We start from the raw sequence: 23,237 nt of genomic DNA, 5'->3' as shown, positions 1-23,237 counted from the left end.
GTCCTCTGAAATTTTGACATGTTGTACATAATAATGTTATTTACACATGGTAATTTTTTCAAAATATTCTTAAATTGTTGCAAAATTGCGATAACCCCCTTAATCACGAAACACACGCCGGCTGCATACCGAGTACGGAGAATGTTATTCATTAGCGCACGAGGCGACGTGTTTCACATTTTTCTAGGTTAAATATAGTCACGTTATCTATGGGCAAATATTCGTGTAGGTTTATTTGTTGTCACTATATTATAATATTACGTCACGTTTGATCGAAATAGAAATGATAACGCCGAAATAAAAGCTATTTCTATTTCTTTATCAAAGTCCTTTAGCTTCACGACAGCTAAATACACATGTACAATTGGTAAATGATCTCTTTTCTGAATAGCGATGCCAAAGCTATTGTTCGCGAAGAGAACGATATTTTTGTCGATATCCTCGCGAAGTCAATTTACCTGGAAAAATTCTTCGGACAACAATGACAATAATAAGCTCGGAATAGCACTCACCGGAATTTCGCGCCAACATGCCTCATAAATTCCCCAGATATCAATTCTTTAACCGCCGTTCGATAAAGCGAGTCTATCGTGCATTTTTCCAATTGGATAACAAACAACGCGAGTTTTCTTTTTCGTCTTATCTCCTCCCTCCCCTGGTTTTCCCCAGGCGGACCATGAAGCAAACCTTGGCCGAGTTAAGAATGATGGACATTAAATGTACGCGGTCACTAAAGTACTCGAGGCCCGGAAATGTCGATGTGTGCGCGATTTGAGAAAAAAATTTCCACGTTCCGCGTCCTCGTTTCTTCCGACGGAAGTAATCTATCGTTTGAAACGTGTAATTACATAACGTAACGAAAATCTTCAGACCTGATCTAAATTTAAACCTACGGTTCTTCTCGCGCGAAACGCAAGAATTAGGACAAAGATACGTGGCAAAAGTATGGCGACAAGGCACTTTACACGAGTCGAATAAAGAAGCGGATTAGACAGATTTTTTTTCCGCATATATAAACTTGGCCGCGAGGCGCGGTAAATTTTCATTAAGTCCACGTTTAATCGTTGTATCTGGAGATGGCACGATTACGAAGTCATGAAGAAAACACGAAAGCATGTAAATCACTTTAGGAGTAGTTACTTACGTGACGAAGGAGTATAACACGAAGAAACGAGGTAAGACCGGTGCGTGATAACCAGGTAGATATCGTGCTACTCACCTGAAATAAAAACAAAAAAAAAAGCAGATGTTAATACGTTGCAATAAAGAAAAGAGTGTCGTGCACGCATTTATTATCCTGATTCAAAGTATTCATACACGCAGATCAACTGCGAGATCAACTACGACTGGTTTGGAGTGTTCACGTCCGAGAATTAAGGTTGTAGCGTAACGTTATGTAAGAACATGGACATAAACATGAACGAAAATGTTCTAGACAACGTTTTTTTGGTAAGATCGCACAGTTCATTGCCACAAACAACTTTCCAATGTTATATAAAATATTCTAGTCTGTTTCGCAAGCAGAATATCACCGAAAAATTATATTAAAAGAAAGTAAGAGTTTGGATTTTATATTATATTTATGTAATCTGCCGTATGTATTAATTTAAATTTTTATCACGTTATTTCAAATTTAAATAAAACTTAATATACGATGCATATTGAAATAGAGAAATCCAGAAGAATCTTCGGATCTTTTAGAAAAACAATATTTTAGTATTTACAATTAATTTTTCTATTCTAATTAAATTTTTATTTGGCGCCAAGTGATTTACAGTAGAGGAACGCTTTAATCTATTGTTCATAATCTGTTTCATAATTGTGTTTTCCAGGAGCGACCTGTCCTCGGTGAATCCGAAGGATAGTCCTTGCACCGCTCCTTGCGTCACGCTTATCAAGGCGGAAACCCGCACTTGACCCGATTTCGGGCACGCGCGCAAATTCCCTTTCCGCCGTCATCGCTTCTCGCGGGGCGGAAAAGCTCGCTTTGCCCCTCGCCATGAGATGCATTTCAGTTGGAAATTGCATCGCGCGGCCGGCCGGCCTTGACATTCCCGGCGCGTGATCGGTAAATGAAGCCTCGTCACGTTAAACTGCGGCTGGCGTAAACGAGAGGGAGGTGACCCGGCGATCCTTTGGTCGAGCAGCCTCGTAAAGTTCGTTCGCTAAATATACAACGGTGTTTTACTGCTAAGCAACGGCCGCTATTATTACGTTGCCGCCTGTGGAGCGCGATCGGTCTTGCCTTCGATTCACCCTCCCAGACACTCCCCCAATTAGCGGGCAAGCGTAAAACGTGCGATACCTCGAGGCGATAAGTAAAGCGAGCGTTTGCATAGCGCGCCCGATTAAATCGACAATCGGCGTGTCCGGCAACAAAGTTGCCACACACACCCGCGATTAAACGTACATCGCGTATCGATCGTTTATGCTCATTAATGGCTTTACGTGAAACTTGGCGTGTTATGCCTTTTAAGGTGTATCGATTATACCTCGTAAAGCATATTTTATCTTAGTAAAAAAATTTTATTCGTTTTTATAACATGTATTTTATCTTAATGAAAAATATTGAATTATCGAATAATCATAAAAAAATGTTGAGTCATAAACGATCGAATATTCTTCTCAATTGAATGAAAAACATACAATTCTGAGACACTCTTTATATTTTCTTTCGTTGTATTTTTGTTGCAGTATCGTCTTGGAATTCAATACCTATCGCTATTCGCCAATCCGATTCACTAAACGTCTTCAAAAGCGAACTGTTTGATCATCTCTCGCGGAACAATTTGCATAAAGATGAACGATTTGTATTATCAAGTCATTTCGAAGTCTTTGTGCTCTTAGGACTTTTAATTTAAAATGCATTGAGTTTTTAGAACGAGATGTATATTAACTAGTCAAATGAGTTGTCAAAAAAAAAAGGAAGTTATATACTAAAGATTCATTTTATTTTGTTTCATTTTCTTCAATAAAATTTATAAAAATATACGCAAAAATTTTAGAAATAATATGATATTTGCTGTTTTCTATATTTTGGCAGATCACAATCACTGTTCATATTCATTTTCTGTTTTTATATTGTACAAGTCATTAAATTTATAATCGTATATTTTTTCTAGCTCCGAAACTTTCATCTAAACCCGCAATAAATAGTTTTTTCCACTACTATTACTGCTGTTATATCACTCGTTTGCGGGTGACCGCAATAAAAACCCGCTAATATATTTGGACGCGGAGATTTCGCCAGCGGGGGCGAGATGTAAATCACGGCGGGGGCAGACAGAAGGGGCAAACCGGGCCAGTAATGTCGCAGTTAAGAGGACCTGTTGGGTGGAAAATGAGAAATATAGGTCGCGACTTACAGCCGACAGTCCGACAGTCTGACCGGGATTATAGAACCTGCACACGCAGGTTCCTTTATCCATTTTCACATCGTCGAGATTTTTTGTCCCGGAAATGCCCGAATGACGAAATGTACCTGCGTGCACTCGTCTGCAGCTGCGCTGTCTCCCGCCGTGCTGAAGACCGGTCTATAAATTGAACATCGGAGATTTCGTGGGTGCACTACAAAGCGATTTACGATCCTTGCGCCTCGTAACATGTGATTCGTTCCGACGAAAATAATCGAAATATTTTCTTGATCGCTACAAAAGTTCGACAAAAACGATATGTGCACAAGAATACGTAACGTTGTATGCACGATTCGAGTAATAATAATAAGGACGGTATATTTATACAAAAAAAAAAAAAACCAGCTCCGAGGAAATTTATTACACCCACGCATATACGGAGAGCGTGTATAAATTAATGTTACAAACAACATTATTATTGGTTTTATGATCCTCATAAAACATATAACAAAATATCGTAATAAACGGCGACGGCTGGCATAATTTTCACGACACATCCGACGAATGATATTGTAACGCGACGCCGGGAGCGTTACATGTTATCGCGCTGCGAGCGTGTTATCAGCGCGGGTCATCGTTTTTCACGCGCGTGCCGGAGTTACGAAGTTCGCGCGAATGCAGACAATGCATTTCCACGCTGGAGCGGGCTTATCCACGGTCGGGGGCAAGGCGGGAGGGACCAGGCCCGGCTGACACCGGGAATGCAACGCGATGCGGTGACGCGCGGGCCGGAAAGCCGGGGGGGGTACGTGACGCTGGTCAGGGTACGCAAAAGGAGGAGGCAAGTAGGTCAGTAGGTGACTCGTGCTAAACAGTGCACAGGAGTGTCCCGACATTGACCCATATGTCTACTTTGTATGTGCACTCGCCCTCCCCTCCCGTGACCCTTTCGCCTCTCGCTCCGTCTTGCTCCTCCATCTTTCTCTCTCTCTCTCTCTCTCTCTTGAGCTTGCCTCTCTTCCAGCATCCCCTCCAGCGATGCACTTTCCAGCCAATTGCACATAGGTTCCGCTTGCAGTGTGCCGGAGTGCACTTGCCCCACTCTACCCGACGACACCCCGGCGCCGAACCGCCGCCCCCGCCGACCTCTCCTTCCCCTTTCCAAGGCTGGTAGCGGACGATGGTGCGATCGATGCCCTACAGCGGGTGACGAAACTCGAGCCAAGAGTAAAAAGCTGCAAAGTGCATCTCCCAAACTTCTTTCAGCATCTTCGTGTAAGTCGCGACCCTTTCTTTCCGCCGTGCGTGCGTGGCGACCGACTTTTCGCAAACGCGGTCGCCACGCAGTATCGCCGACGTTATCGCACGTACCAGAAAGATCAATTGCGGGAGTTGTTTGCCGTCATCGTTCTTCAGAATAGTGAGTTCTTTGTAGTAAACGGAAAGATCGCGTTATATTACTGCTGACGAATGAACAACAAGTTATTTAACAGGTCTCCGTTCACGGACTCGAGCTCACAATTATATGTTGCAAAACTCGAAGCGGTTGTGCAAATCTTTATCGTTCGGCAGATAAATATCTGCCAGGATAAAATCGTCGAAAATCCACAAAAATTAAAATGATTGATTAGAGTCATAGAGTTTAATTTTTTTATCTAGTTGCTTATCAATTGCAATCTAAAGTCGAGATCTTTAGATAGAGGCCGAATGTGTTATGTTTAAAAGAAAGAGCGACCTATATCTAGTAATAAAATGTACTTCAAATGGAGACTCATATATATACATTTACGTATCTAATGGATCTACAATAGATCCTTTTAACTATAAATGTATGCCACTTTCAACCTTGAACGCCTCGTGTTTTCGCTAATCAAAACTAGGTTTCGATTTCGTGGGGACTCTATTTTGATACCGTTCCGGTACCCCCAGCTTCTCCCCCGAACAGCTGCGAAGCCGAGCGCGGCCGCTGCCGCCATCGCGCGATATCACCTGTTCGGTGTTCCGTGCGAGGTGCGTTCATCGTCGTTGTCGTCGACCTTGGTGGAAACAGTGCGATAATAAATGGTTTCGTAACGCAATCTGCGTGCGCGGCGTCAAGCCTTGCGGAAATATGAATAGTGCCTTAGCGGCACGCAGGAAGGTGAAAAAAAAGGGAGTCAAAGTCGCGCGCGAGTTAGTAACGCTTGACGCCTTTTTCTCACGTCTCGCGCGAAACGCGCCTTCCCTGCGTAAGGAGTGCGTGCCCTCGAGAATGAGGCACGCACAACCTGTGCGCGCGTCCTTCTTGCCCGCGCCCACACGCCACGTTACATAACGCGGCTCGCACTCGTCGTGTGAGAGAAGCTCGGCGTTGTTTTTGCTTCATCGCGAAATTGCGGTATCCCTGTGATTATGATGAATACCGTATAGCTTATATCATGACCGTGGCTTCTCATTCTCACAAGCACGATGTATCACCATGGTAATTATATTATGGAAATGATACAGTCGTGGGCGCGATAATGGCCATAGAGCGAAACATCGTTGCGGTAACTTGTGCATCCTTTATGATGCTACTAAAAATTGAATGGCGTGTATGCGATAAATGTGAATTTTTAATACAAACTTTTCACAATTTTGCGATGTTTTTTAAGGATAGTCGTTGTACAAGAAAAAAAATAAAAATATTAAATTGGATAATTCTTGAGAATAACTTTGTGAAAAGTTTATGTAACTACGTTGCAAAAAATATTACATTTCCATAATAATTTTTCTAGTCGCAATGTATGATGCATAGCGCAGAGGCGGAAATGTAGATCAATACGAGGCAACAGTGAGGAATCATAATTTTGTCGTTCTCGGCTATATATATATACAGAGTAGAGAGCAAATAAAAATTTTTGCTGAAACAAACTGTTTTTTTATATACGTTTAACCCCGTCTTTTTTTCGCTCCGAATACAAAAACTTTGAAGATGTCTTCAAAAGATTATTCACGAACAATATTTTTTCATTCTTTTGTCGATTCCTCTTTTCAGTATCATACATAGAGAAGAGTAGTCGCGATTGTATTTATCGCTGCGAGCCGCTTGGTGACGCGTGTCTTTATCATATCGTTTTTAAAATATTTTTACATCGCGCATATCTCGCTCCATTGCGCTGGTCATGCACGCGGACCCACGACTCTCATTTCCATCTTTTTTTCTTTTTCTAAAACAAGGTGTCACGAAGCGTTGTCGTGGTGCGATTAATGTTGCAAAGTAAATCACAGCGTCATACATCGCGACTGATAAATTCCGAAGAGCGAATCGGTCGTTTAGAAAGCCAATCTTTATAACGCAAAACTTCAATACTTCACGAACGTTTACACGATGATTTGACAAAACGTCATGCATCGAGATTTTTATTATCGCACGTTCTAATTTATTTAAAAAAAAAAAAAATGATCTAACTGAAAGCATGTGTTTTTTACGTCATGCACGCACATTGCGTATCGCACGTGTCATTTCGCGATCGGCAAATAATATTATATCGTCGATCCGCGTCCCATGCGTGTTCGTCGCAATTGGCTAAAATTGCCCGGTCGTGCCGCAATTCGTGCTGCCATTCTATCAATTCCGCATCGATCGGCGACTTAATCCCGCATTAGAGTCGCGGCGCGCATGTGTATACTTCGCCGGAGATCCCGGAGAAATTCGCGCGCGACACAGTCCTTGACGTGTGGAATTAAAACACGCGCGTGCGCGCGCGCGCACGTGATCGCGCAACCACAAGAGATATCTTAATTGCTACCCGCATACAAACACGCGGGAAACGACAGCGAGCGGCGATCATGGTGCACAATAGTGTCGTGCAATTCGCGCACGAGTTCGCCGTAACTAAATTATCAGTACGTGTTTAATTAAGCGGGGCACATCGCGCGGCCGCTGCAACGCCGCTTCCGGCCAAGGTCGTCGCAGCCCGGGGAAATAATTAGCGAACCGACGGGTCTCGAAAACGACATGATGCCTCGGATATAATCGCCGGGAATCGCCGTTGCTCGTGGCAAGGTTCTAAAGTCGGGGAAAAGTGAACGACAGAGGCGCGCCGGCGCGTTTAAAGAACCCCCGCTAACGAAACTACAATCTCGCGTCGAAAAACCGAACGCAACGAGAACGATAATCGCGTTTTTTTTTAAGCAGTAAGCTCTCGAGCAAATAATTCATTATCTATTATTAAAATTATAATTTTTTAAATTCTCTAATAGTCATTCGGGTGATTATAGCGGTAAATAATAGCGATGAATTATTCAAATAATGTCCGAGTAATTTACAACGAGTGGTGAATAATTATTATTCGAATAAATTATTCAGATAATTGCTACACTTCCCTCCACTTGCTGCGTCGTCAGCGTACAACGTCGTTAATGCTTATTTGTAATAATTAACCGATAAACGGTGCGACAAGTACAAAAGCACCAATAATCTATTTCTTAAGCGATCGGTTATTCACGTATGAAGCATTAATAATTTCCGCGAATTTCGCATTCATCACCGAAAATATCTGTTTAATACGATGGCATTTCGGAGCGGAAAATATAGAGTTATGCACACGGAATGCGTCATGGAACTATTGAACTCCAATGAAATGATTTGTCGATCGTCAAATATTTATATTTTATAATTACACGTGTCTCTTAATATTCATAGAAATCATATGAATTCAATCCCATTATAAAATCACGCGATAGAATTTCAAGTCGTGATCGCGTTATAATTGAGCGTAAAGAACGCGCGGAGAACTAAAATGTGATTGAAATCCATCTCAACATCTCTTCTTCCGGTAATTGTAAATTGTTACTCTTTGCTCATTTACTTATCGAGCATCTCCCCGATAATCATTCCGCGTTACTGTGTCAGGGACAATAGTTTCAGGGTCATTAACGTGCGTAAAAGACAGGCGTTCTTGTACACATCCAAAAAATACGTCAATGACGAGACAAGTGACAAGTGTTTTTTTTTCCCCTCTATTAAATAAGCAACGAGTTTTTTTTTTTTCATCGCGTCAAACGTAACGACGTCGCAAAAAGCGCCGGGTTGCGTGTGCGTCATTATCGATATCGCCGGGTAATCGCACGGAAGCTCAGTGCGACGCGCGTTTCGCGCGCGGTGAGAAAACTGCAAAGGCTAACGATGCGTGAATAACTCGCGGCGCGGCCTTCGGACCGCGGTACGCGCTGCATAGAGGTAGGTGTGTTCTGTTCCGCAGCGGGCAACCAATGTCACTAGGTCGACTAGATGCATTCTGCATTCGCCATGAGAAACCGGCAACAATGCGCACTGCAACAATTGCGTAACACGATTGCATAATTACGCTTCGCGCTCGAGCGGAGAACGTAGCGCAGCGCTGCGTGCTCCTCTCGGATCGCGTGCTGCAACGATCAATAAACTCGCAAGTTGCCTCGCGCAAGTATATATATCGCACGTACGCACCGAGCGTGTCGTCTGTCGCGTGCGCGCGCGCGCGCGCGCGATCAATTGCGCGATGAATCGCGCCAATTGTCCATTCAATCGCAAAATCGAACGGTCTTCCTTTGATGACAAATGCAATCACGTCGATCATAACTAGTGTGATTCGATGACCGTTATTCGCGAGTAATTATTGCCGCAAATAGAATATTCAAGTTGTTATCTGATATGAATAGGCAGAACGCTCTCTCGGCTTGTATCGCGTGTTTGCTCGGACTGCGTTCAAAGCGCCGATGTTTTCTACGGCGTCACGTTGTGTTCGATAATGCACAAGCGTTAGGTTTTACTTTCGACGACGTGGTTATTTGCGATTATCAATTACTCGCGACATTGTCGCGAAACGAGCGTGCAAGCCGCGACGAAATTCCACGCCCACGCCCGAGACGCCCCGCGTTCGCGTATTCCGGCTTTATTCAATGCTAAAACCGTTGACGTTTATAACTGCAGGACGTCCTGGCCGATACGACAAGCCGAATATCTAAGTAGCGAATGTGCATATCCTGCGCCCACGCGCCCGCGAAATTCTATCTCGTTAATTGGCGTGAAATCCGAGCGCAAATGGGCGCGATAGTTCGCTATGGAAAAGTTAATACTAACGGCAGTGCATTTGCAATCGGATACGATTGCACTATGTTTCAATCGAGACGCCGCACCTGATGGCACACCGACGCTTAATGACAATTGACGATGGCGGCCGGTTGTCCGATATCCCTTTCTATCTGTGCGATCTCATCGATAACACACGCGGAAAGCGTGATAACAATTTAAATATATATTTTTCGTGCACTTCAGTATCTCGAATCTGAGATCAGTGTACAGTTTAATGTCTCAATGCAGACGAATCAAGTTTTTATACGAAACGTAAAAAATTTCGCACTAACAACCAGCGATGCTCGGCAAGCCTCTTCACATTGGTATACGTTAAGGCTCCTGGGTAGTCACCGCAGCCATATTAGATTCGTGACGTCAGAAGCGAGAAATGACACGCCGAGAATTCTTGCGTGCCATTTCTAAATAAAATGATAATTTAACAAAGTAACACTCTAGATCGCTTTAAGACACCTGTAAAATTGTCCGAAAACTATGCTTTTTCCTTGACAGGTTATAAACAATCGTTAAATCAACCGTGAAGCGAAGCCTAATTATGCGAGAAAACACACGGTTGACAGCTGTCTGTATGAGTAGAAAATACTCCTTCTACGTTGGGCTTTCCCTGCTAATCTTAGTTTTCGGATAATTTTACAGGTTTCATGAACACGTCACATATCACAGCACTAACATTTAACGAATATTAACGAAATGGCACGCAAGAATAAATTGGGTAGTCAACATGTCATTTTTTCACGTCTAATAGTTCATCGATTCTCCACCTAAGACGCTGCATGAGAATTTCTGTCATATGGACATGTCGGTAACGGTACTAAGCTATATATATTCTGTATTTATCGCGTTTATTTTTTTGTAAACAAATTTTTGAATTATAAATTAGCATTTTGTATGTTATTCAGTAATTTACTTTTATCGTATCAATTGATTAGGTCAAACTGTTACACTATTTACTTATACAATAAATCGACTAGGTAAATTCGACTAGGTTTTTATTCCTACCACAATTATGTCGCCACTGTCAACGCGGAGTTCACGGCTACGGGACCAGGAGCCTTAAATATATACGTTTTACATATATACTCGTACTTTTCTGAAGACGTTTCCTTACGGTGAACCCTTCTCGCGATTATTATCGATACATGTTCTTTCTAAGAAAGCTCCATACGGGCGTATATAGAACCCACAGTTTAGCGCAACCGAGATGACGCCAGCAGATGTTCGGCCAGCTTGCTAATCGACTAGTTCGTCGAAGTTCAAACATAGCGGACCCGTAAGAGGAAAGAGGAAGAAAATAAATGCAAACGGGCAGGGCACAGGCACTTTGTGCATCGTAAAGTGATTTGAACCCTTTTCTTATATCCGTTTTAAAAGAAATTATGCAAAGAGAAACAATGTGTTCAGGGAATAATTAATTATCGCCGGAAGTATCGTTCTCCTCGTTTGACCTGAAATTGAAGTAGTACACGAGATACGCGAGCCCGTGAGAAAATGGAAGACGGCTCCATTCGTCCGGTACACCCTATATATAGCCGAGAAGTCTAGAATAACCTGCGAAGACGGCAGAAACTTTGTTGCACTTTGAAATTTCGTGATTTGCATCTCTCGTTTGATATTGGCTCTCTCTTTTTTTTCCCCCAAAAAATCACGATGCTCGCTTTGGGAAACCCTGAACTACACACTGTGGCGAAGCAAAGGAGGTGGAAGCTAGGCGAATAACAGGAGCAACGTATAAGGCGTCGTCTGGTGCGGTGCATGGTGCAGGAGGACAGCGCTGCGACCGAGAGGAAGCAGGAACGAGCGAGAGAGGAAAAGGGAGATCGAAGAAGGACGAAACGAGAGTGAGGGGAAGGGGGTGAAGGGGAGGGAGGAGTCGCGTAGCAGCGCGGCTCGTCCTTGGACTTATATAACGAGGAAGAGACCAACCGGGAGAGGAGAGGAGAAGGTTTGCGAAAGAGAACAACATGCCGCGCGGTTGGTGTACGCGGATTAAAAATAAAGGATAAGGGGCGACGTTGGTGGAACGCATCCGACCCTGCAATTCCAGGACAAAGGATACGGGGGAGCTTGTGGATTCTTCAGCGCAGCAGGTCAGAAAACTCTTCACAGATGCAGGTCAGAAAATGTTTTGCAGCAGCCTGCCGTTTTTTCTGCCCCATTACTCAAAATAGTAAATTCGTTTTCTTTCAAACTTTTTCTTAAAACTCACAAAACTCGTTTTCTTAGAAAAACCAAGCACTATTCTGGCGTCGAAATGCTGGCGGGGAACATTTCAATGTCTATTTTTTCCTGTCACTAAATACGAAGTCCTTTTTAAATTTGATGCGCCCCTAACGTTTCTTAGTTCGAATGTTCCAGCTTCATCGAGAAATATTTCGAACTGCACGTTTTCTTTATAAATTTGAGGGCAATAATTTATATATTAGGACCTTGAATAAGTTCTCGCTGTTTTTTTTGTTAAAAAAAAACATTAATTTAAAATATAAGGCTTACAATAACTTTACTCAAAGTATTGTCCATCATTAGAGACCACTTTCTCCCATCTTTCTGGCAGTAATTGAATCCCCCGTCGAAAAAACGATTCATCTTTTGACGCAATCCATGAATCGACCCATTTTTCGGTTTCTTCGAAAGAATGGAAGCGCTGCTCGCTCAAACCATGCGCCATCGACCGAAACAAGTGGTAATCCGTGGGGGCTATGTCCGGTGAATACGGCGGGTGAGGTAGAACTTCCCATTGAAGCGTTTCCAGGTAAGTTTTGACTGGTTTTGCCACATGTGGCCGAGCATTGTCATGTAACAAAATGACTTTGTCGTGTCTCTGCCCGTATAGTGGCCGCTTTTCTTTTAGAGCTCGACTCAAACGCATCATCTGAAGTCGATAGCGAGCTCCCGTGATAGTTTCATTAGGTTTAAGCAGCTCATAATAAATTACGCCCTGCTGATCCCACCAAATGCAGAGCAGAAGTTTCGAACCATGAATATTCGGCTTTGCCGACGATGTTGATGCATGGCCGGGCTTACCCCACGATTTTCTACGCTTAGGATTATCGTAGTGTATCCACTTTTCATCTCCAGTGATGATACGGTGCAGAAAACCTTTTCTTTTATGCCGTTGAAGCAGCAATTCACACATGAGAAAACGTCGTTCAACGTCTCTCGGCTTCAACTCATACGGCACCCAATGTCCTTGCTTTTGGATCATTCCTAACGCTTTTAAACGTTTTGAAACTGTTGACGCATCTACTTGCAATGTTTTCCCGAGCTCTACTAGCGTCTGACATGAATCTAGATCAAGCAATGCCTCCAATTCTTCGTCTTCAAACTTTGTCGGTGCTCCAGAACGTTCTTTATCTTCAAGGTCAAAGTCATTATTTTTAAAGCGCCTAAACCAGTCTCTGCATGTCGTATTCGACAGAGCATTGTCACCATATGTTTCAACAAGAATTCTGTGTGCTTTAGCTGCAGATTTCTTTTGAATAAAGCAGTGCAATAAAATTCCCCGCAAAAACACTTTATTTGGCACAAAAGTAGACATTTTCGCAATAGGTAATTAAACACGTGGTTGACACTGTGGTAAACTGTATCTACTAGAATTTGAGGTTACATATAGTACTACTTAGCTGATGCGTTTCCGTACGAAATTCCATGCACAGAGTGCCGCTACGCCATCTTTTAAGAAACAGCGAGAACTTATTCAAGGACCTAATATGTTTCTGTTGGACTTTTTGCACTAATTCGTGTGGAAAGAAATATCTAAACAATCGAAAGACAAAAACGTAAAATACTAGTTTAATTCATCGGACCAATTGATTGCGGATTATTTTGGAAGATAGACTGCCGCATACTCGAGCGCGACATCTTGAAAAGCGAAAGAAAAGCAATAAGAAGCGACGCGATGGTGTGCGAAAAAAAGAGCAACGGGAAAAAGGTACGAGGAGCGGAGTCGCGGCCGTGATCTCGCAAAGACCGGAATGAATGCAGAAAGGTCGGCGGTTGAGTCGTGTACACACCACATCCAACGCCAAGCCAAACTTAGAAATGCTCTCGCGAGTGTAATTTACTCGCGCGCAGGGTCGACGCGTATTCATGAGCGTAATACGATTTCCTCTTACTTTCCCGAAGATCGTAATATCTGTTCGGCGTGTAATTTCATATAATATTATGCCAAACTTGTCGCATATTAGTTTACTCAACAAATTGTGTTGATTCAATACTTGTGACGCTATTGTGCCAATAATTATAATTATCGAATCATTAAAGTATTAAACGTATTAATTACAATACATTGAATCAACCTCACTATCGGATCCTGATGTCGATAATGGGGGGGGGGGGGGGGTTTTGACCTGCTTTAATGCATTTTTTACCAAGATTTTTGAAACGGATCCAGCAAAATTGATTTTTTTATCTTGGAAGGGGGGAGGGGAGAGAGTTTAACTCCCTTCAGGATCCGCCAGTGATCAACCTCATGTTATTTTCGATCGCATTCAAATGATAATTTCGTTCCTTCGAATAGTTTCTCTTCTCAGAGTGCACGATGTCAGTTTACTTTTACTTTTGTACTTAACAAAAGTTAATATAATTCGGCTCGAAAAGTAAGATACAGAATAGATAAAAGTTCATTGTAGCTTATAATAAAAAAATATTATGTACGGGGAACATTTCGATGTCTGTTCTTCTCGGAAGTTCCGAAGTAGCGTGACACATGAGATATTTATTCTAACCTTGTTGTCGTTTTTCCGCGTAAAGCATTATTCCCCGACGAAAGTCAAAGATTTTCCCCGCTTCGATCGAGGGAGGTGTGCGGCGCAAGTCGGGAGGGTTGAACGGCGACGATGCGGGAGGGTTAATTCGCGATGACTTGAGGTAGGGCGCGCACGAGCGGTCGGCAGGTGTCGCCACGTCGCGACGCGGCGCAGCACGGCACGGTACGGCACGGCACGGCATGCGGCCGTCAGCCGCGGTGACCGGACCCGGTCAGGCGATAATAACTCTCACGTGCGCGCCCGTGCGCGCTTGTTGTCAAACGACACCGTGACTCCGATTCCCGCGCGCACGCTGCCGCGACCAGCGTACGCTGGGCTGTCTATGTGGGTTAAAGACACGCAGTTACGATCGCGGCGTTGCGCAACGCGGAACGCCCGCGAATCCATCGGCTCTCTCTCCCCTTCTCTCTTTACCTCTCTCACCCCCTCACTATCTCTCCCTATTTCGCTCGCTCTCTCTCTTGTGTCCAACACAGCGGTGAAATGTCGTCGCCGTACGTCGCTCTCGGCAAACGACGCTAAACAGCGAGAGGACGCGATCGAGCACAGGCGGTTCGCTGTCTCAGATTTCTCGACGGTTCCACCACGTGCCGAGAACGATTCGCAGGATGATGCCCCCGAGGTATACACTCGCGCGCTCCGTCCTTGTCGAAAGCATTCGTGGCGCGTTTGTGCGCGAGCAAGACGGTGAATGCGGGGAGAGGAGGGTGACGCGTTGGTACAGTCGCGGCCAAAAGCGCGAGGCATGACATAGATTCGATCGCCGCGGCGATTTTCACGAAATCCCGCGGCCGACGATCCGTCGCGATGTCCACGGCCGGTCCGCAGCTGGTCGTCAAGCGCGAGCGTATATCCGGACGGAAACGCGTCGCGGAGACGCGCCGTCGTCCCGAGCGAATGCGGTCACTGAACCAGTTCCGTTTCGACCCTGACACTGCCATTGCCCCCGGGGGCGTCGCGCGATTCGTGTCAGAGGCTCAATATTGTCGCAATTTCTCACGCAGGCTGGCAATTCTTAGCGGACTTACCCCTTTCGGAGGTCTCCATAGTCGTTCCGCGGACGCTGCGCTGCGGGCTGTCGGCTTCCTAGACTCGGTACGAACGTACGGCTTGGATCTAGCGCTGGCAGACGCACGTGGAAAGAGTCCCGCTCGTAGTTCACGGCGGCTGGTCGGTCGGCGCACGGCTCGAAAATTCTCACTACGGTATAAACATGGCCGGCCGCGCTCGGCCACGGTTTCTTACTTGTCACAATCGCGGTGGGGGGTCGTTGAACCTTATCGCGGGTGCGAGACGGCGTCGCGGAAGGGCACCGGCCGCGCGAACTTTTTTTCGGGCCTGCGGGGAAAAACGGCGATGCACCACAGCTCCGGTGGGCGCGACCTAAAAATAGATCACGAATTCGGTGGATTGTTTTGACTAATAATGCGCTTCGCAACCTACTCGCTGGTGGCACCACTGCGTGGCGAGATCCACCGGCGGCGCTGCGCTGCATTCACGCTGCGCGTCACGATGGCGCGCATACACACATCACTGTACATATGATAAAGACATATGATCGCATATGACCGCTGTCTCGACGGGCCACAGCGGACGCTGAAAATTGAATAAATTGTTTTATAGTACAGTTCGCAATTATATATAGATTAAAATGTCTGGGAATGATATAAGACAGGCTCTTAGAAAGCTCGATTTTCCTTATTGCGCCAGAGAAGCTTTATGCAGAATCGGTAAGAATAGGTTATATTATGACAACAGTAGTCTGTTTTAACTACATTTTTTGCGTTTATGCTAATACAAATTTAATATTGCATATCTCTCACTGAAAAAAAAAAACCATATTGTAATCACATTATTTTTTTTATTCAAGAAATACTCTGCTGTAGGCCTGGCAAACAAGTCGATCTGCAAATGGATTTGATATCAGAATTTGTGTTTGGAGAAATAGAAAGACGAAAGAAACGTAACATGTCCATAGCAATACTGGAGCTGCAATTAATAGAAATTATAAGTGACTTTTTTCAAAGTCCAGGTGGAAGTCCTGCAGTACGCAACGCTCTCTTTTTGTCACTTTTTCCAGCTGACAGTTTCAGATACAATGTCTTAGGCAACCTGGTATCATTGGCAATTGCCACACAAAATAAAGCAGTACTAAATGCAGCTGGTATCTGGATGCAGCAATTAGGTTCCACCTCGTCACAGAGCGTAGGTCTAGCAAAGCATGTACTCAATGACTATTTTGTGCTTACTCCAAAATCAATTGACAAGTTGAAGCTGTTGCCTGCACTTGCGCCACATTTCACTGCCAATTTACTAACGGCAATAGGCGAAGTTTATGAGGATAAAGATCCGCCTACTGAGCTACTTAGATTAGTAGGTGAATGGATTGATGAAAATCCAGGTTTACTATTGACTCCACTAATGGACAATCCTGCGCTGCCCACTGGTGGAATTCCAATGACACCAATAACACCTATAGCAGGCTTGTTCAGGTATTCTGCAATTAACTTCTCATACAAAAATGAGAAATAAAAATGAGAAATAAAAATATCTAATATCAAAATTATTTATTTTTTTGCAGATGGTGTATATTGAGTCCTCTGCGTAGCAATATCACAGACATAGAGAGTCAGGAAGAATTGCGAAAATTTTATTCAAAGGTTCAGCAATTGCTCATGGACTCAGTGTTACGTCTGAACAACAGCGGTAGCAATAAGCACGCAATATCGGCACAACACTTGGCATATACTACTCGGTTGTTGACAACAAATCTGCAAAATCGTCCAAACATAGATACAGTTTTGCGTGATTTAGCCATGGAACGACTCGCGCAAGCTGTCAGCGCAGCCATGTCTGCAAACTGTATTTATGGAAATAAACGTATGTATATGTATATTTTATATTATAATTGTATTTATTGGTGTATATATAAAATATATTTAATCTGTTACAGAGGAATTATTAGCGCTTTTGCAACCATTATCATACCAACATTTTTTGATAGAATGGACATTACAAACTTATGCGACTAAAGCAGCTTGAAACGTGACCATCATAATGTTGAGAATAATGAGAATGCAACTTATTTGGACAATGATATCTTAAATAGTAATTATTTACTTTGTTTGTACATAAAAACTGCGATTCTTATGAATGACAAATATAAACATGTGTTTTATAATTTTATTTTAATTTATATTTTTATATTACTTATAATAATATTTAACATACCTAAAATGGTTTAAATGTCCGTTTTACTTTCAACTCTTGCAATCTCTTTTTATCTAATTCGAACTTTTTTCGTAATTCTGCTAAATCTGAAAAAAAATAAGTATATTAATTGAATTTCTATGTGAGAAAAAAATCGCGTAATTTACAATTATACTTACTTTGTTTCTTTGCCTCACGAATTTGGAAAGTGTAGAAATTAAGCAATTGTTTCTTTTTCTTGCGTTGTTCCTCTTTTTGCTGTACCTTATCGATGGTAGATTCCTTCCTAGATGGTGCAAATTTCCCTCTTTTCTTTTTGCCTGATACTGTTGTCCAGCCTTCGTCATCCTTTTTCTCAGCTTTTTCCATTGTCAGACGTTGCTCTATTTGCTTATCATAGAAAGCAATATAATCTTCGATTTCCTTTTTTGCTACTTGTTCATCGCACAAAGAATTGTTGTACTCTTTACACCATTCTATTCAAAAAGAATGAATAAGTTATAAAAAAAATTAATTATTTTTGCAGTATAAAAAATATAACTCACTTTCTATTCCTGTGAGACACACATTTTCATCATCGTTCAGTGTAATTATACTATTTTTCGAAAGTTCCATTGCTTTATCCAAGGAGGATTCTTTTTCAAAGACAATATATGCAGTTTTAAATCCTTTCGCGTTTGCAAATGTAATAGAGCGAACATCTCCACAAAGTTTGGCAAATGCATATTTCAAACAATCAGTAGTTGCATATGGTGGCACATTTAATACAAAGAGAGTATGATTCTTAGGATACTCAGGTTCTTGATTTCTTATAGAGTGTTCCTTAAAAAACAACTGATGCTTATCGGAACTCTCTGCGTCAAAACGAATCCATAGCGCTGTAATTAGAGACAATTTTATATAATTGAGTATCAAGCACAAAATATTTAAAAAAATACAATACAATAATAATAACTTACTTTTAAAACCTTTTATATTTTCTTTCTTCATAATCATGTCTTTCTAACCTTATTGCATGAAAATAAAAGATCTAATTTAAGATCTTCTTTAAGAATTTAACACACATGAACAATATGTAATTGCTGTTAAAAACAAAACAACATCACATAATGCTAAATTACTTATTTACAATTTGTTATACACAAATTTGTATAATGAACGTGGAGATAAATAAAACATTGAACTCCACATGCTTCGTTTATAAGGTTAGACAAAGTCAGGGTTAGGCTAGGTTAGGTTAGGTTAGATATCGATTGAGTAAATTATTAGTTATATCGCAGATAACGTATATACATAAAAGATCGATTCTTTTTAAAAAAAATTAAAAAATGATAAAATCATAATCATTCTTTGCGCGCAATTATTTAAAATATTCCTGATATTGTTTTACTAAAAAATCTTATTTTTGAATAATGTAAATTAATAAAAAAATTATATATTTTAATTACTTTATAATATTTACAAATTTTATAGATTGTTTATTTCATTGTTTACCATTTATTATATAAAAAAATAATGATTTTTTTTTTAAATATATAAAGTAATGCGTAATATTATATAGAATAAATTGCAGTTGTAGTATCTTCCTCTTTGCTGCGTTGTAAATAATCAATCCAAGAAACCGCCGAGAAAATGACGCATTGCACATGCATACTACATGCCGCTTGCGCGGTATGCACGCAAATGTCACGGACATGCGATCAATTAACGCGCGTATATGATTCAAGTGATAACGCACATTTGCCGAGTTAAAAGTATCCATTTTGTGTTTTAAACGCATTTTTACGCTTTATCGTTTTTATTTTTTATCCTAAAACTGGAATTTATTTCATTTTGTATGCAGAAAGTCCGAGAAGATGCAAGATGATACAAGAAGATTTAAGATTTCACTTTCTCAGCTATACTACAATTTATATTGTGTGTAAAGAAAGTAAAATAAAAATATGTTTAAACATGAAAAATATAACAGAAAATATGTGAAATATTGAATTCAAACATAAATTTTTTTATGACGATAATTCACACCGTCGTCATGAATGACGACGTTGCACAGTTTGACGCTAAATAATCAAATCGGTGCTTGTTACACGAGTCACGGAACGGGGAAATATTGATCAAAGCGCTTGCTTGACCGCTGACAGTGTGCATCCATAGCGATCGTGGTAGTTATGTGCGGAGGAATTGTCGCACGAGCGTCGCACATTCGAAACTCGAAACTGGAGTTCTTATTGCTACTTTTCTCGATCGCGCACTTACCGTTGCTGCGATACACCGATGCCAAAATACTCCGTGGTGAATTGGTGACAAACAAAGTAATTACAATGGATAGATTGGCGAATAATTTCGCTCGGATTATTCGTGATTTTCGCGGAGTTTCGATCCATCTCTTCTGTGGCTCTTCTACATAATCAATATTTTTGCGCGACGTGTACAAACAAAACCAAGTTTCTCTCTCTGCTGTAAATGACAGATGACTTTTTATTAAATTTGTGCGGTTTAAAATGTAAAAATGGTGAAAAATTAATTTTAACGGTGCTTGGAGACGTAACTTCTCTTTTATATGGCAAAGTCCGATATATCGTTTCAAAAATTGCAAGTGAAGAATTGAAAAATTTATAATAAAAATATTTTAATAGCATGAGACATAATCGAGAAAATAAAAACGTTATAATTATTGTATTTTAAATAGTAGGCAATAATATTGACTGATGCAGAAGTCACTCTACAATAAAATAAGAAATATTAATAAATCATAAAATTTTGTCAACTACAAATAGAATAAAAAATTAATAAAATGTGATAAAATTATGATTTTTCAGAACTGGGCTTTTCTTGCGAGATTCTGTTTTCTAACGGAGCGTGGTACTTTCCGATACCACTTCCAATTAGGGGGCGAAGAGCGTGATTTAAATCTTTTGCTGTACTATGATGGACCTCATCAGTGGCGCAGCGTTTATCCTTCCAATAAGTCATGTCAAGAGAAAGAAAGTGTTCTCGATATCAGTCACGGTCAAATAATACCGCTGAATACATCGATAGATTTCTTCTCGGGATGCGTAGAGGGTGACGATGGTATAATTCGATGCGACAGTCAGAGGAGATTCATCTCGGTGCGACCGAGATGGTGGTTCATGGTTTTAGCCGACTGCTCTTCCACGAAAGGTTTGAACGTCTCGTATTGGTTATCACTGACTAACGCGCCGGCCGGTTCATTCTGGAAGGAGCACTTCTCCGCGGATGAATTCTGCAAGTAATTTGACTTTCACGACAATCAGCTTATTTCGGAATAGCGTTCCTTAATCGTGTCTGTTCTCATTGCAGATATATTGCCGCTGCTGATAGCGACCGCTAGCATTTACGTGATACTCGTCACACTCAGTTTCTACGTAGCGTTGCAGCTGCGCTCCAGGAGATTGCTGCACATATCCTATAAGCTGTTCATGGCCTCCCTGCTGTGTCAATTATTGGGTGCATTGTGCGAGATTTACAGTTACGTTAATCTCGGTCTGAGAGGAACATCAGTGGAAAACGCTTACTTATTAGGCCAGCTCTTGGAAGCGAGTTCCGAGACTCTGTACACGTTGCTCATGCTGCTGTTAGCGCTCGGCTTTACGGTTACCAAAAGTGTCCTTACAGCGCCGCAAGTCCGATGGCTTATGGTGTTTATCGGTCTGACCGCTTTCTTTCAAATGTCGCTGTTTATCTATCAATTTGAAGGATTCGATCCCGGACAGGTGCTGTATATTTACGAATCGCCAGCGGGCTACTTTTTGATAGCGTTAAAGTTGATCGCCTGGTTCGTGTTTATCACTCGTTGTTGCAAGACCATCAGGAAGATGAATACAAAGCTCCATTTTTACGCTTCGCTACTTTCTTTGGGATCTGCGTGGTTCCTCTGTCATCCATTAACGGTATTCACAGATAATATTCATCAAGCGTCATTTTATTTGACATAATTTTATGATGATTTATGTTCCTTTCGGAACAAAATGTTCCATAAAAATACAATGTATCTCTTTGATTTTTATAGGTGTTGACCATCACCGTATTCGTAGATAACTGGGTGAGAGAGAGCGTCGCCAAAGGAAGTTCCCTTTGGATTGTCTTCTTGGGTCATATAACATTTTTATATGTAACTCGACCATCTGTGAACAACAAACGTTTTCCATTCCACATTAGGACATTCCGAGTTGTGCCTATAGGTGGTCACGGGCAGGATCATAGTTATGAGCCTGGTCCTCGAACTGCAGTCACAGCATTTACTATCTCACGAACACCAACTTACCTTAGTCAACCACACTATACGTAGATGACAAAAATAATAGATAGGAAAGTGCAATTATTGGTGGACTGCACCATTATTGAAATGCCTTAAAAAATAATTTTTGTAATATCGGATTATTTTTGTACTATACTATGATTTAATGCAATTCTGCATTGATCTGCATCCTGTACCAGGATGGACATGTGAAAAAAATTTCAATAGCCGAATAATATTGATAGCAATATTGAATTGCCACTGGCAAATATTTACATGTAAGTAATTTTAAAACTATAATGAATCATATAAATGAATATTCTCTTATCTTGTCACAAAGATATTTGTAATAAAGTGCATGATGCGATTTCAGTATTTTGTTTCTTATTGTAAACAATGGAAAATGATTTATTTTATTTTCTCAAAAAAATGTATTTAAAAAATTTAAGTGTATATGTTATTAATTTTCACATATTTCATTATATGTATTTTCATATATACATATTACATAAACCAATTTTAGACCAACAAGTTGTTTTCAATGAAAAGATATATTAAAAGTCAACACAATAATTCATATTGTATTCAGGTCCCATTGTACATTTTAACTATTATTGCTACTTATCAATCACAAGAGCCATCAAGCCAACCATCCCTCCACCTTTGATTCACTAATTTACAATCAAATTCTGGCTTTCCAAGTTTCTTGTTTACCTCGTTATGTATTCTGCACAACCATTGACTCAATTTTTCCTGCGAGGTGGTCTCTGGTGGTGAATGTTTCAATTGTTCTTGCAAATCTTCTGCACATATGTTGCAAGGATAAAATTTGGAAAATACATGAAAAAAATTGTTCATATCTGTCTTTTGTTTTTCACTTGGTTTATCCGGATAGTACGCAGCCATGGTATGTAAGAAGGCCCAAGTCTTTGAACCCAATTCATCTTTGTCTAAAGGACAGTTGTCTCTGGTACCATTACTGGGAACTGATGTTTGATCTTGTTTTTTCTGCGCTTCCTATACAAAATAAAATTTGTTTAACATCAATACAAAATAGTAACAAAAAGCAAGAATAAAAATTGTTGCATAGGAATATGATGACATAAGTACTGATTATTGAGTGTAGATTTACCAATTACATTATAAATTGTTGACTTGCCTTCTGTGAGTTATAGGTTTCTTTTTGACGTTTTGCCCATGTTCTAAAGTCCGTACAAGCACGACACGGCTTTTCATATGACATTTTCTATTTGATATATTCGCAGACTTAAGTGTCACCGTAACCAGATGATTTTCACGTGCAACATAACCTTCCTTTTATTCTCTCAAAATTAAAGCAATTTCGACATTTAAAATATTTTATTCTTCCGCTTGCAAATTTACAGTAAAATTATGCATGATGTAGTTAAAATAAAGCAGGTTTATGAAAATTAAAAACATGTCTATGTAATACTAAAAATTTTTTTTACGGACAGCCGCTTTTATAGCAGCTGAGTTACTCCGAAATGTAACAGAAATGCAATTTAACCCTAACCTAACCTAACCTAACCTAACTT

General features: G+C 41.1%; 5 protein-coding genes across 6 annotated transcripts in view; 2 read left to right on the top strand and 3 right to left on the bottom strand.

Annotated features, from left to right (window-relative positions):
• LOC105677968 (retinoic acid receptor RXR-alpha-B) overlaps window positions 1-15,597 on the bottom strand; it is a 78,064-nt gene extending 62,467 nt beyond the window's left edge. The window contains exon 1 of one of the 2 annotated variants that reach the window (XM_067346896.1): window positions 15,242-15,597. In XM_067346896.1, the coding sequence (XP_067202997.1) occupies window positions 15,242-15,260 (19 nt within the window). In that variant the 5' untranslated portion in view covers window positions 15,261-15,597. The remainder of the gene's footprint in view (window positions 1-15,241) is intronic. The other variant, XM_012376894.2, reaches the window with a different exon arrangement.
• A 127-nt stretch (window positions 15,598-15,724) lies between these two features.
• On the top strand, window positions 15,725-17,399 carry LOC105677969 (integrator complex subunit 15). Its single transcript, XM_012376898.2, has 4 exons — window positions 15,725-15,943; window positions 16,084-16,705; window positions 16,795-17,093; window positions 17,167-17,399. Exons 1-4 carry the CDS (start codon window positions 15,865-15,867, stop codon window positions 17,253-17,255), a joined length of 1,089 nt encoding a protein of 362 aa, XP_012232321.1. The 5' UTR covers window positions 15,725-15,864; the 3' UTR covers window positions 17,256-17,399.
• Window positions 17,105-18,658, bottom strand: LOC105677970 (ribosomal RNA-processing protein 7 homolog A). Its single transcript, XM_012376899.2, has 4 exons — window positions 18,383-18,658; window positions 17,969-18,301; window positions 17,603-17,899; window positions 17,105-17,530 (listed from the first exon to the last, which is right to left on the bottom strand). Exons 1-4 carry the CDS (start codon window positions 18,417-18,419, stop codon window positions 17,445-17,447), a joined length of 753 nt encoding a protein of 250 aa, XP_012232322.1. The 5' UTR covers window positions 18,420-18,658; the 3' UTR covers window positions 17,105-17,444.
• An 884-nt stretch (window positions 18,659-19,542) lies between these two features.
• On the top strand, window positions 19,543-22,053 carry LOC105677948 (transmembrane protein 145-like). The gene is made up of 4 exons (XM_012376865.2): window positions 19,543-19,735; window positions 20,243-20,669; window positions 20,745-21,334; window positions 21,454-22,053. The coding sequence occupies exons 1-4, from the start codon at window positions 19,592-19,594 to the stop codon at window positions 21,730-21,732; spliced, it is 1,440 nt and encodes a 479-aa protein (XP_012232288.1). The 5' UTR covers window positions 19,543-19,591; the 3' UTR covers window positions 21,733-22,053.
• Window positions 22,054-22,235: 182 nt separating this feature from the next.
• On the bottom strand, window positions 22,236-23,223 carry Alr (Evr1_Alr domain-containing protein Alr). The gene is made up of 2 exons (XM_067346900.1): window positions 22,837-23,223; window positions 22,236-22,694 (listed from the first exon to the last, which is right to left on the bottom strand). Exons 1-2 carry the CDS (start codon window positions 22,922-22,924, stop codon window positions 22,306-22,308), a joined length of 477 nt encoding a protein of 158 aa, XP_067203001.1. The 5' UTR covers window positions 22,925-23,223; the 3' UTR covers window positions 22,236-22,305.
• Window positions 23,224-23,237: the final 14 nt, after the last annotated feature.

Source organism: Linepithema humile, chromosome 1 (assembly GCF_040581485.1).
Source record: "Linepithema humile isolate Giens D197 chromosome 1, Lhum_UNIL_v1.0, whole genome shotgun sequence".
Taxonomy (NCBI): Eukaryota; Metazoa; Arthropoda; class Insecta; order Hymenoptera; family Formicidae; genus Linepithema; species Linepithema humile.
The sequence above is the reverse complement of the archived record's forward strand: the minus strand, read 5'-3'. Positions and strand labels throughout refer to the sequence as shown.

Bases quoted from the DNA above. Each gene is read 5' to 3' on its own strand.
- LOC105677969 (XM_012376898.2), top strand. From the start codon at position 15,865: ATGTCTGGGAATGATATAAGACAGGCTCTTAGAAAGCTCGATTTTCCT. The intron at 15,944-16,083 runs GTAAGAATAGGT...TTTTTATTCAAG, and splicing joins AGAAGCTTTATGCAGAATCG to AAATACTCTGCTGTAGGCCT. The intron at 16,706-16,794 runs GTATTCTGCAAT...ATTTTTTTGCAG, and splicing joins CCTATAGCAGGCTTGTTCAG to ATGGTGTATATTGAGTCCTC.
- LOC105677970 (XM_012376899.2), bottom strand. From the start codon at position 18,419: ATGATTATGAAGAAAGAAAATATAAAAGGTTTTAAAA. The intron at 18,302-18,382 runs GTAAGTTATTAT...CTCTAATTACAG, and splicing joins AAATATAAAAGGTTTTAAAA to CGCTATGGATTCGTTTTGAC. The intron at 17,531-17,602 runs GTAAGTATAATT...ATTTTTTTTCAG, and splicing joins TCGTGAGGCAAAGAAACAAA to ATTTAGCAGAATTACGAAAA.
- LOC105677948 (XM_012376865.2), top strand. From the start codon at position 19,592: ATGTGCGGAGGAATTGTCGCACGAGCGTCGCACATTCGAAACTCGAAA. The intron at 20,670-20,744 runs GCAAGTAATTTG...TTCTCATTGCAG, and splicing joins CTTCTCCGCGGATGAATTCT to ATATATTGCCGCTGCTGATA. The intron at 21,335-21,453 runs GTATTCACAGAT...TGATTTTTATAG, and splicing joins TCCTCTGTCATCCATTAACG to GTGTTGACCATCACCGTATT.
- Alr (XM_067346900.1), bottom strand. From the start codon at position 22,924: ATGTCATATGAAAAGCCGTGTCGTGCTTGTACGGACTTTAGAACATGG. The intron at 22,695-22,836 runs GTCAACAATTTA...TTGTATAGGAAG, and splicing joins CTATAACTCACAGAAGGCAA to CGCAGAAAAAACAAGATCAA.